Here is a 13,661-nt window from a genome sequence, read left to right on the forward strand (position 1 = left end):
AACACCACTGGGATTTGGATAGGGATAGCATTAAATCTGTAGACTGCTTTGGGTAGTATTGACATCTTAACAATATTAAGTTTTCCAATCCATGAACATGGGATGTCTTTCCATTTGTGTCTTTTAAAATTTCTTTCATCAGTGTTTTGTAGTTTTCAGAGTGCAAGTCTTTAACCAACTTGATTTAGTCTTTCCCTAAGTATTTTGTTCTTTTGGATGCTCTTATAATTTCTACTTTTAAAAGTTTTTTTTAAAGGGACTTCCCTGGTGGTCCAGTGGTGAGGACTCCACGCTTCCACTGCAGGGGGCACAGGTTCAATCCCTGGTCCAGTAACTAAGATCACAGAAGCCATGTGGTGTGGCCAAAAAAAAAAAATTTTTTTTAAGAAAATCTTTTTTTACCTTTACATTTAAGCCACTTGGGATTTTGTTTTGGCTTATGGCAAGATGTGAGCCATTTCTTTCTTTTTTGTTTTTTTCCTTCAAAGAGTAGAATGATTATCTCAGCATCATCTATTAAATACTTCCATTCTCCACGTATTTGTGGTACTGCATTCATCATACACTAAATTCCTATTTTCACCTGCATCTTTCTCTGGGTTAGTTGTATTGCTGATCTGTTGATTAAAATAGGGTGCAGGTAGAGAGCAGTCTTGGGAGTGGCCATGTGCTTAGCACTGCAGAGTGGAAGACAGGTAGACAAGCCACCTGACTGCTTTCCCTGTTCTTTGTGTCCCTAAGTATTTGGCCCTTTTACTTTCTATGTTTGTGGTGTGAAAAAAAAAATGGCTGCCCCTTGTAGGATCATTAACTGCCTCAGAGTCACAGCTACATTTATTTCATTATTTTTACTACGCAAAATGGTTATGCCAGCTTGGGGCACCTGTAGATGCGTGGGTCTTCAGGCAACCTAGGCCTTCTAAGAATGTTGTCTTTCTTCTGCCAGGCATTCGATGGTTTGGTGGTGTCCCTCTTACTTCCTTGGGCAAGAAGACAGTGAAACAACCAGTATATGTAAGTACCCTGGATAAAGGAGCTTTCTCTGAATTCAAGAGTCAGGTGATCAGTTTTCCAGTTGTATCCTAATCCTGTAATCCCATCGTTTTCAGCTCTGTCAGCTTGCTTTGACTGGTTGCCTCTCAGTTTACCTAAGAGGTACATGTATTCTCTGTCTTCACTTGTTCATTCATTTAAGAAAACTGTATTGAGCCCTTAATGTGCTATAGGCACACCGCACGTCACTGGGAGTATTGAGATGCTAATGACACAGATACACGTTGCTGTCCTCAAGATGGTCAGAGGCAGGTCAGCAAAACAATTGTCATGCAGCGTGATAAGTGCTATGACAGGAGAGGGTTTTACGTCAATATGTCAGAGGACACCTACTCCAGCTTGAGGGTCAGGGAAGGCCTCCAAGGAAATGACATCTTAGGTGAGACCCTAAAGATGATTCACAGGCAGAGGGAGTGGTGTGTACAGGGGCCCAGAGGTGAGAGAGCATGTTGGAGTCTACGTTGTGTTGAACCAGGGTCTCTCAGCTGGGGCACTGTGGACTTCCTGGGCCGGTAACGCTTTGCTGTGGCGGCTGCTGTGGAATGTGTGGCTGCATTCCTGGCCTCCAGCCACCAGGTGGCAGTAGCACCCTCCAAGCTGTGACAACTAAAACTGCCTCCAGGCATTTGCCAATGTCCCTTAGGGGCCAGAATCACCCCTAGTGAAAACCACGGGGTCTGAAATCATGTAAGATTATTATTATTTTTAAAAGTCAAAATGGTAGGATATTGGCACTTCCGTGTGGTTTGGACTAATGGTTTGTGATGGCACAGTGACAGCAGGAGGAGGAGGAGGGGGTGTGAGGTTGGGAGAGGCCTGGATGCCCCCGTATTCAGGTGACCCTCCCACGTGGAGGTTATTTGAGCTCTTGAGGTGTGGGTTCTTTTGGGAGCGGTCTGAAAACAGACAATGAGTCATCTTAATCTGTTAATCTGTTAATTCTGTTGTTGTTGTGATCCATGTGGCCTGCTTTCCTTCCTTCCTCCCTCCCCTCCTCCCTTTCTTCCTTTCCCTCCCCCATCTCTCTCTGTTTCTCTCTCTTTCAACAGTTACTTCAACATGTTATAATTTCTTGTAGATTGTGGATGTCACCAAAGGAATTATTAATGCAATTAAGGATCCAGATGCCAGAGGGAAGACCTTTGCCTTTGTTGGGTAGGTGGCTGGAGTTTGACTTTAAAATAGTGCAGCGCGTTAAAATGAAAGAACCGTGATTTACGACAACAATCATTTCTAAACGTGTCACTCACAGGTCTGTTGGTTGCATTTTTCAGTGTCTTTCTTGGATGATATTTATTCTAGAAACCTTACTGTCTTGGCCCTGAGGCCAGTATATCTCAAAGAACCATCCAAAGGCCATCATTATTAGAAGCTCCTGAATGCTTATATTAAGTCACAAGTGAGGGAACCTAGGAGTCTGCTTGAGTAAACGATTCTTCTGTCACCAAAGTCTGAGAACTCCTGCCCTAGACTATTACGTCGCCATGGTCCAGTGACCCCCAGCCATGGTTCTGTGCTACTCCAGTGATGTTTTTAATGTATCAAAGGATAATCAAACAAAACACTTTTAGGGAGTAAGTACAGTTGCAAAATCAAATAAATTTTGCTAGGTTATCACGATGCCCCAAAAGGTTGGAAATGGCTGGCTTAGGGTACAGTTTCTAGGGCTTTGCAAGACTGATCATTTGTTATATGCTCTCTTTGCTGAAATTCGATCTCGGGAAAAATGGGGCACAGTTAAGCTATGTGACTTAACCTGAAATTATTCAATCGTGTCACAGCTAGGTTTAGGACCTTTTTACTGATTTAATTAAAACAAAAACACTAAGACCCAGGCTTCCCTGGTGGCGCAGTGGTTGAGAATCCGCCTGCCGATGCAGGGGACACGGGTTCGAGCCCCGGTCCGGGAAGATCCCACGTGCCGTGGAGCAATAAAGCCCGTGCGCCACAACTACTGAGCCTGCGCTCTAGAACCCCTGAGCCACAGCTGCTGAAGCCCATGCACCTAGAGCCCGTGCTCCGCAACAAGAGAAGCTACCACAATGAGAAGCCCGCACACGGCAATGAAGAGTAGCCCCCACTCACTGCAACTAGAGAAAAGCCTGCACACAGCAACGAAGACCAAACACAGCCAGAAATAAATAAATAAAAATAAAATAAATTAAAAAAACAAAACAAAACACTAAGACTCAATCTGCCCAGTGGAAAAGCACCAAATTCATCTAATAATTGGCCCAGAATCCTACTTGCTTCTTGAGAAAAGACATTCTTATCTTCAAGCCAGGAGACATGGTATATTTTCCCAGCATTATGGATTCATATATTACCACGTTTCACTATCACTATAGATTTAATTTAGTAAAGTTTTTTTTCAGTGCAAACAACTCTGTATTGTGTTTCCATGTCAACCACCTGCTGGAAGATGTATGTCTCCCTGAGTTCCCAAATCAGTACATGAGTGTGTAATCAGTTATATACCCTACGAAAATTATTTACAAGAAAAGTGTGTTCAGTATGGTTTCCATAAAACGCTAGGCTCAAAAGACACCAGGTTCTAGTCAAGAGATATTTAGACCAGGATTCCAAGGAATAGATGAGCAGAAATGGTTTTATAGACTTTGCTTACTGCCCAGTGGAGATGGCTCTGGGATGAGTTAGCCATTTTCCTCTTTACCTTTGCCCAGCCAGTCCAGCCTCTTTGCCAGCTGGCAGTAGGTCATACTTATCTGACACAGTGATGGGAAAAGTAAGATACACAGGGAAGTGTAGGCATTTTTTCTTGCGAAATTGTCAATGTGTATGCACACTTCTCTCCAGCCCCAGCGGAAAACTTTGTTTATTTCCCAGAGGCTAAGGCAGACGCATGACTTTAATTTTGCTCGTAGTTTTTTCATAGTTATTAATTACATGATGTTGGTCCATTTTACCAGTCGTCCATTGAATATCTATTGATACACACATACATACACAAAAGCGAGAACCAGTAAACAAGTTCAGCAAGGTTACAAGGCACGAAATCAATATATAAAGATCGATTTCCATATATTAGCAAATGAACAATCTGAAAATAAAGAAAATTTTATTCATAGTAGCATCAAAAAAATAAAATACTTAGGTATAAATTTAACAAAAGAAATATAAGACTTGTATACTGAAAATCACCTAGCACTGAGGAGGAAAATGAAGGAAGACCTAAGTAAATGGAAAGACATTTCATGTTCATGGGTTGGAAGAGTCAATATTGTGAAAATGGCAATTTTCCCCAAATTGATGTGTATATTCAACTCGATCTTACCAAAATTTGAGCATGCTTTTTTGCAGAAATTGACAAATTGATTCTAAATTTATACGGAAATGCAAAAGACCCACAATAGCCAAAACCATTTTGGCAAAGAAAAAATAAAGTTGGAGCACTTAAGCTTTCCAATTCCAAAACTTACTTGAAAGCTATAATTATAAAGACAATGTGGTACTGGCATAAGAATAGACAAAGAAGTCAATTAAACAGAATTGATAGTCTAGAAATCAGCCTTTATGATTACGGACGATAGATTTTTGCCAGAGGTGCCATGATATTGCAATGGGGAAATGATAATCTTTTCAACAGTGGTACTATCCACATGCAAAAAGGTGAACATAGATTCTGATTTCACACCATACATCAAAAAATTAAAATAGACCTAACTGTAAGGGTTAAACTATAAAACTTTTGGAAGAAACGTTTAAAAATCTTCTAGGCCTGCCTGGGGTTAGGCAAAGATTTTGTAGATACAACATCAAAAGCATACTCCATCAAAGAAAAAAATGGATAAATTACACTTCACTGAAATTAAAAACTTTCGTATTTCATAAGACATCATTAAGAAAAAGAAGAAAAGACAAGATCATCAGCTAAAAGGCAGGATGGGGTGGGTGAGAGAGGTATATGGAAAATTTGAGGACGGAGAAGAAGATAGGAAGCACTCCCTGAGAGAAGAGGAAAAGAGCACTCCTGGGAGCGCACAGTAGGACTGCAAAGCAGAGCTGAGTCTTCCCCTTGAAATTATTCATGATCAGAAATGTAAGGGGAAGCCAGTTAGCCCAGGGCTGTTTTCTCTGCAACTGTGTCTTGCTGGGGGTTCAGGCCCAAAGAAGGCAGATACTTGGATTAACCAGAGAAGGGGTTTTGCTGCACTAGGATAGTGGAGAGGTGCTGGGGACAAGGTTTTGCTGAGGATTTTTGCAGAGGAATGACTACAGTATCGAACCATGAAATCTAAGCTGGGAAGGACACAGATTTCAGTGTACCTTTCTCTGAGCCAGGGGTACGTAGACCAGTCTTTGAGTCACAGTTAATGGAACACAAAGGGCTTTAGAACAGCTGAAGAGCAAGTGTCTGACATAGGTAGTTTGCCCAAGATACCAGTATTGCTTTTGTCATCATGACGATTGCAGTTGTTCTTTGGCATATAGCATGTATTATATGCAGTGATTTCTGGAACTTGAAGGAAGCTATTTGAGGGCTTTGTCTGGTAGTTCCCCTAACTGACATTTTCTTCTTCTTTTTTGTTTTGGGGTGGGTTTTTTTTTTTTTTTTTTTTTTTGTAAAAATGTCAGAATGATGAGGTTTCTCACTGAATCGCCTTAATTCAGCTCTCAGCTGTCACAGGCTTTCTATGGCAAAGAGATTAGGAAATGGGTGAAGAGATATTAAAGTGTATTATAAGCAATAATAGTTATTAAAGCTAGGTTATACTGGTACGGAACTATTCAGATCAGTGGAATAGAATGGGAAGTCCAGAAACAGTCTCAAATATATGTAAGAATAGAGTGTGATAAGGGTGATATTTCAAAATATGGGGAAAGGGTAGATTTTTCAGTAAATGTTGATACACCTTTATCCTATATCAATATAAAAATACATGGTGGGATGACTTATTTTATGGGTAAAAAAGCAAAACATTAGAATAAATATGTGGGCATTTATTTGTCACTAGTGACTATAGAGGGATTTTCTAAATATAAAACCAGTGAAGTAAAAGAAGTCAGTAGTTTTGATTAAATGAACTGTTTAAACTTCTGTATGCCACAAGACAATTAAACATTAAAAGACAGTAATATAAACAAAGATACTTCCAACTATATCATTAAAATATAAAAATTTTTACAAACCATTCTTATAGAAAGAGACTCCAGGAGGAAAGAGAGAAAAGCAATAAATGTAAATGGCCAGAAATATATGAAGAAAAAAATTAATCTCTAATATTAAAGTAATGCTAATTAAAATGTTGAGGTAACTTTTTCTACCTGGCAGATGGACAAAATTTTGTTTGCTCATTTTTTTTATGACTAAACTCATTTTTGGTGAGGGGACTACTAGCATTTTCTATTAAGTTGATATAACCTCTTTGGAAGAGGTTTGATAAAAGCCTTAAAATTTCAAAATATACTTTGAGCTAGTTCTACTTCTGGAATATATTATAGATACATAATTATGGATATATAGAAATATTTACAACAGGAGTGTTCATTAAAACATTATTTTATAAAAGAAAAATATTTTTAGTAGCTTAAATATCCAAAACCTGAGAATTGGTGATAAAATAATTATGATTACCTGCAATACAATATGGGTAACCATTAAGCATGCACTAGAATATCAGTGACACAGAAAGATGATTGGGATTGAATGTTAACTGAAAAAGACATTACAGAATACGATGACCTGCGTGATCTTATATTTATAAAAGCAAAAACTGTATAAGGGGATGAGGGACTTCCCTGGTGGTGCAGTGGTTAGGAATGCGCCTGCCAATGCAGGGGACATGGGTTCGAGCCCTGGTCCGGGAAGATCCCACATGACGCAGAACAACTAAGCCCGTGTGCCACAGCTACTGAATCCTGCCCCTAGAGCCCGTGCTCCGCAACAAGGGAAGCCACTGCAATGAGAAGCCCGTGCACTGCAATGAAGAGTAGCCCCCACTCGCTGCGACTAGAGAAAGACCACATGCAGCAACGAAGGCCTAATGCAGCCAAAAAATAAATAAATAAAAATAAATAAATAAATGAAATTTTAAAATAAATAAATTAATTAAATTAAATTAAAAAATAAATATGAGAGGATGAGAAGTTAAGTTTATCATTATATATTAAGTTTATTAACTTCATCTTTGGTGGGTGGTTTTTCTTTGTGCTAATCTGTATTTCCTATAGTGCATATGTGTTTCCTTTTTCATAAGAAAGATGTTATTTTGTAAAACTAAGAACGAAAGTTTGTGAGGAGCAAATAATCTGAAGAACTGTGAATTTTCTGTTTGTAGGCCCAGTCGGTACGTCCTCTTTGACCTGGTGCAGTACATCTTTGCCGTGGCTCACAGACCCTTCCTGGCATACCCTTTGCCACATTTTGTATATCAGTAAGTAAAGCGCTGCTTTTTGTGCCTTCTAGAGAAGAGCTAACTAGAGACTTCATTTGTAATGCTCGCACCCAGGGGTTAGAGGGAGCACGTCCGTTGTGGTGAAATCTGGGAATCTCTAACCAGGAGGTGCTTCTGATATCTTGACATTCATCTAGGAAAGAGTCAGAGGAGTCTAAGAAAGGGCATGTTGATTTGTGGGTGACTAAAACACTGTGTGGGAAGGTTGAATCTGCAGGTCTTCAGATTCTCCTGTTAGAAGCCACCGGGTTTAATTGGCAGCGTCTTGCTTGGCAGGTCATGTGAAGGAGCAGTCAAGTTTCCCTCTGTTTCATCCACTCACCCAGGAGTGGGAAAGGGGCCCTCCTTCATTAAGGCAGTCTGATCCCGGGGTTGGGGAAAGGAGCCAGGTCGATTCAGCCGCTTCCTGCGGTTGCCTTATTTGCTTTTCCTGCTTCTTGCTTCACTCCTCCCCTCTGTAGGTTTAGCATCTTGGAATGACCACACACTGAGGTCCCGGTCAGGGAGACTTTCACATCCAGTTTGCCAGAGATTGACTGATGAAGCAACACAGCAGCTCACTTCTTCATTCGTTTGGTCATTCAGTCATTCAACAAACATTTCTTGTTGCCAACTGTGTCTTAGGCAATGTACCAGGCACTCAGGATGTTACAGTAAACCCTCAAAAAAGCTTCTGACCTAACAGAAGTATCAGAGAGATAGACAGTTAGAGGGCAGTGTGATGGTAATATTTATTGGGAGTGTTCCATCTTTCAGGCTGCCTTCTTCATCTCATTTAACACTCCCAGTGATTCCGAGGTGCGTGGGGCAGAGTGGAGGCTGAGTGGAAGGGCAGGGCTGAGGAGGGTCTCCATTTAAAGGACCAGCGGAGCAAGGGAGTTTATCAAGGAAGCCAGAAGAGCGTGCCTCGCTCGCGTGCTTGGCTTGAACTGAGACGCTCACCACGTGTGCCTTGTTCCTTCCTCTTTCCAGATGGCTAGGTCGACTCTTTGAAATGAGTCCGTTTGAGCCCTGGACCACGAGGGACAAAGTGGAGCGGGTGAGTACGCGTGCGTGACGAGCACTTGGCCGGGCGGCTGCCGGGCAGAGGGGGCCGCGGGGACGGGTGAGCGCATGTCGGCCTCACTCCCGGGCTCGCCTGGCTTATCTCCGCGTGCTTGTCTGCCGTCCTCGTCCTCGTCCTCGTCCTCGTGTCTGAGGTCAGCCCCTCCCTCGTGCACAAAATGCACCCACGCCCAGCCTCTCCGGGGTCGTTATCTTTGACATTTTCAATTTTCCTTTCTCCGCCGGATCACCTCCATCCACCTACGGACAGACGTGCCTTAATGCTAGCTCTGTGTTCTTAAAGGCCGAAGTCCCTCCCTGGCCCGTCGTGTCTGGCCGCTGCCCTGTTTGTCTGTGTCCACGTGCATCCGACTCCTCAGAAGAGCTGTCTCTACCCGTGGTTGACAGCTTCTCACCTCCTGCTTGCTTTAACCCACTCCTGGCTTTTGTTTCCGTGTCTCCCCGAACCCGGCTCTGCTCCCGGTCACCTGTGGCCTCTGTGCCGCCAACTCCAACGGTCGGCGCTCTGACCTGCCCTCACCCCATCTGTGAGCCGCGTTGGTCCGAGGCGCCGCTCCTGTCCCCCTCAAACCCCGGCTTCCACCTGCGCTCTCCACATTCTCTTGCTTCCTGTGCTCGCTCGGCCTCCCTGGTTCACCCTCTGTCCCTGGTCTCTGATGGTGGGGACCACGGGCTCTGTCCTCAGCCCCTTCCTGTCCCTGGTCTCTGATGGTGGGGACCAAGGGCTCTGTCCTCAGCCCTTTCCTGTCCTTGCTGTTTCTCTGAGCGACCCTCGTCTCGCCCCAGGCTCCAGCTGCTGTCTGTGAGCACCTGGCAGCGGCTTCAGCTCCAGCCCTGGATGGCCTCCCTGTCCACCCTGCTGCAGGCGTCACATCGGTTTAGCGATGTGATAGTTTATCCAGAACACGGCTCGTCCGAGAGTGCAGTGGCAGACCCGCTTCTCTCCTAGCCCCTCTCAGCTCAGTTAATGATGTCACTGTTCTCTCTGTTGCTCAAGCCAAAAATCTGGAAATTCTCCATGATTTCTTCCTTTCCTTACCCGTCTAAACAGTACTGTCCCATCCTTCCTGCTGTGATGGAAATGTTCTGTCATCTCTAGTGTTCAGAAGGTAGCCACTAGCAACAGTGACTGTGGAACGCCCGAAAGATGGGTAGTGTGACTGCAGAAATAAGATCTGAGTTTTATTAAATGTGTATTGGACAGCACAGGTCTGGCCCATCAGCAGGTATTGATGGGAAACCAACTGTCTGCTAGATCTCACCTCCTTCTTCCTACCTTTTTATTCAGCTTTTTATTATGAAATTGTTTATAATAGCAGTGGACATTTTCCACTTCCAGAAGCGTAGTGGAAATGGTCGTCTCCACTCTACCCACTCTGGTCCAGGGGCAGCTCATTCCTTCCGCGCTGATCCCTTCCCACCTCGCTGCCTCCAAGCTGGCCTCCCTCACTGATCGTTTGCCCGCTGCGTGTAGAAGTGTTTCCAGGGAGGATACAAAATAACATGCACGCGCTCTGCTGTCTCTACCTTTGAAAACCTATTGGCCTTTTACCAACAAGCAGCAGCCAGAGTGTCCTCTGAATGTTACTTAAAGGCTAAAATGTTAACAAGATGGAAACATAGTCCCTTGGGGAACAGATGTGAACAGGCAGCTGTTATCCCAGGGTGTCCTTTCTATGTCCAGGAAAGATCGGGTGGGAGAACTGATGGCCGGGACGCTTCAGCGTGTCTGACGGATGCACCTCTTACATTTGTCGCTGAGGAAGTGTTGGGGCAGCAGGGTGCTGGGTTTGGGATTTGATCTGGGGAGACAGCTTGACAGCTCTTCAGTGGAAGGATGGCAGACGTGCCCAGGCGGGAGGATGGGGGTGCATGCTGCTCTGGGTGTAGACCGAGCCTCTTCGTTTGCTCGCGGATGAGCCGGCGTCTTTGGAATCTCAGGGCTCACCTTCCCTCCCTCCGGACAAGGTGGGTTTGGATTTTTAGATCTATAGTCAGCATTAGTCAGCCCTGTTAAGTAGAGCTGGAGACAAAGGTTCACGGATTGTCGCTGAATAGTCTTGAATCAGCAAAACCGAGGCAGAAGGCTGTGCTTGGAGGACAGGCCCAGGGCATCCTCGGGATGGGCTGGTTTTGCCTCAGCCCGTTTCTTTGCTGAGCCTCACAGACGTGGCGACCTGTCTGCTCCAGCCCAGACCGACCGCTGTTTAACCCTCACCGGAGCCTGTGTTTTGTACTCGCGGATAGACCTTGAGCTGACACGTGCCTTTCCCTCCACAAGCCCTTTTCTGCGGTCTGCTTTCGGTGGTTCGGGGCACCAACCCCTGCCCGTATCCTTTGAAACCAGCAAAGTCTCGGCAGCGGGGCTCAGGCCGGCTTGCGGGTTGCGGTGTTTGCAGGGCCAGCACTCCGCGTCCTGGGCCGCTTTTCAGTGCTCTCTGCGCGTCTTGTTTACTCACAGGTTCACATCACAGACATGACCCTGCCTCACCTGCCCGGCCTGGAAGACCTGGGTATTCAGGCCACGCCCCTGGAGCTCAAGGCCATCGAGGTGCTGCGACGTCACCGCACGTACCGCTGGCTGTCTTCTGAGATTGAAGATGTGAAGCCGGCCAAGACAGTCACTGTTTAGTGGCCCCTGAGCTGCCCTTGGTTTTGGGGGTCATTCGGGTCATTAGCGACCAGGCCACCTTTGGCAGAGAATCCTGTACATAGTGCGTAAGAGCCCCTATTAAAACATCTGAGCTCAAATTCTGTGCCAACATTTTCTTTCTTGATTTACAAAGGGAGAGATTCAGCCATCTAGAATTAGAGCATTATTTTCTTTAAATTTATATATTTAATAGTGACATATATATCTTATTCTCTGAAATGCTGGAAGATTTGAATGTCCTTCTTGTCAGGCCACTTCTTGTGAATGTTCTGGAAGATGAGAACTGCTTTTTAAGGTCAGAATATTGTGAAGCCCCCGCGTGATATATGATGCCTTTTAATAAACACTAATTGAGAAAAGACACAATGTCCCATAACTAATCTGAATTTATCCACACTTTGGGTATTTTTAAACACTCATCTTAATGATCTCTACACACATTTAAAATATAGTACATACATGGAAAACCGTTGTCCGTAGCCATGGCTCCTCAGACTACCTGCAATAATTCCGTAGTCCTCTGCCCAGACCTGAACTTGCCGAGGCCTCTACCTGCCTGCGGTTAGGACAGCCTCTCGATGGTTTCAGACACGTGGGTGTACAGGGATCCTCTGCCGTGTAAAGGAGTGCCAGCGCTTCGGAATTAGGACTGTTTGCGTAAGTTGGTAACCTCACAGCCGAGATCCAGATGCACAGTTGGTTCAGCGTCGGCAAGTCCCTCGGGACAGTTGATGAAAAACTCCCAGGGTTTGTGGTGAAGCTAATGCACCACCTTCCTAGGCGGCCCAGGGTTGGTCCCGCAGCCCACGGCAGCGCAGCGACCCAGCCTGCGGGGCGGGAAGGCCGGCGAAAGCCCTGGCCATTTATAGTGATGCCCGCCTCCGCCTTGCGGGGTGAGGAACGTGAGTGCTGAAGTGCCTTCTCTCCCCGCCCCCTCTGCGCGCTCCAGCATCTCTTGTCCCCAGGTGGACAGAAGCGTGCCACGCAAAGTGTGACTTCTGGACCAGAAGCGTCAGCATCCCCTGGGAGCTTGGTGGGAATGCAGGGTCCCAGGCCCTCCCTGACCTGTTGAATCAGGATCTGCATTTTTAAAACGTCCCTGGGAGATTTTTGTGCACAGTGGTGTGAAAAGCACTGACGTGCAGAAGCTTTGCGTCTCAGGAGTGTGACTCCTGGTACTAATTCAAGTGGCGGAGCCCCACCCCAGACCTGCTGAGGCAGAATCTCTAGAGGCAGGTCAATGAAATCTCAGTGAAACTGGAGGAAAAAAATAAAACAATATTACGTGATAAATCTGAAAAAAAAAAAAAAAAAAAAAAAAAGGATCTGATGAAAGGGCCCGGGAGTTGTCTTTTCATTAAACATTAAACATGCCGGTTTATCCTCATGCACACTATTGTGTGAGAATCAGCGCTCTAGGGAAAGAAGTCCAGCCCTGCTTCCCTTTTTGTCTCCAGTTAAGAGATCGCTCGTGGCTTTGGACGGTACTTCTGCCACCCACAAGCCATCCAGCAGGCACACAGATGGGTAGGTTTGATTTGGAAACAAATGATAATTGGGTGAGGTACAGCATTTGTGTGTTCTAGCAATGCTATTTCTCATCGGCTTGTATCCTAACTCATGCTGTTGCATACTTGCTTTCTCTAAAACCATACTTTACCCAAGATGGTTCTTTCCTGTCCCACCCGATGCCCCCCTTTTATGTTTTGTAATACATCCTTTATTAATTATTCTTTTATGAAAGTTGTATTATTATAACCTATCTAACATGTAATCAAAACATAACGCCTTCTCTCATATAAACAAGGCATTAAAGGAGAATAATACACCCATAGTAAAATACCACGTACTCCAGTGGTATGTGACCACAGTTGCACTGAAGGCCATAGTGATTGGTCAGCTGCTTGCGTTCATGTGGGCAGTCACCGTAGGCACCCAGGTACGCTGGCCCGATGCGGCCAGAAGAGTAGGTCACCCATGCATGATACACTAGCAGCTAATACCTATTGGTCACTGAGTGCCAGCACTGTGATGTGTGCTTTACCCACACCATCTCACGAAATCCTTACCACAACCTGTGATGACCCCAAAGGGTTAAATCAAGGTCAAGTTCACACAGCCGGGGAGTGTTGGGGTGAAGGCTGAATCCAGGCTCCCTGACTTCAGGGCTGCAGAGAGGGTCGATCTGTCTTGGCCACTTAACTGCCGAGAGCTTCTTTGCTCTTCCTGATGCCAGCTTCTGAGTTAGTGAGCAGCTTCTTGTAAAGTTCAGAACAAAACAAAATCTAATTTGCCCTAGATTTATATAGTAGATCGCATTCTTAGAAAACTCAACATATATTAAACCCCGTACCAGAAATCCCTTATGTCTGTCAAACAGTTAAATTTTCAGTTCAGGTGAGTAAATGGGTTTTTAAGTCACGTGAGATGTTTCAAGTCTTGATTTGTGGGTTCTGACTTACTGTGCTATGTCC

General features: G+C 44.8%; 1 protein-coding gene across 1 annotated transcript in view; it reads left to right on the forward strand.

Annotated features, from left to right (window-relative positions):
• Positions 1–11,553, forward strand: part of NDUFA9 (NADH:ubiquinone oxidoreductase subunit A9) — a 29,614-nt gene extending 18,061 nt beyond the window's left edge. The window contains exons 7-11 of the mRNA XM_059082709.2: positions 947–1,014; positions 2,132–2,208; positions 7,353–7,448; positions 8,442–8,508; positions 10,996–11,553. Coding sequence (XP_058938692.1) covers positions 947–1,014; positions 2,132–2,208; positions 7,353–7,448; positions 8,442–8,508; positions 10,996–11,166 — 479 coding nt within the window. The 3' untranslated portion in view covers positions 11,167–11,553. The remainder of the gene's footprint in view (positions 1–946; positions 1,015–2,131; positions 2,209–7,352; positions 7,449–8,441; positions 8,509–10,995) is intronic.
• Positions 11,554–13,661: the final 2,108 nt, after the last annotated feature.

This window comes from Kogia breviceps, chromosome 12 (genome assembly GCF_026419965.1).
Source record: "Kogia breviceps isolate mKogBre1 chromosome 12, mKogBre1 haplotype 1, whole genome shotgun sequence".
Taxonomy (NCBI): domain Eukaryota; kingdom Metazoa; phylum Chordata; class Mammalia; order Artiodactyla; family Physeteridae; genus Kogia; species Kogia breviceps.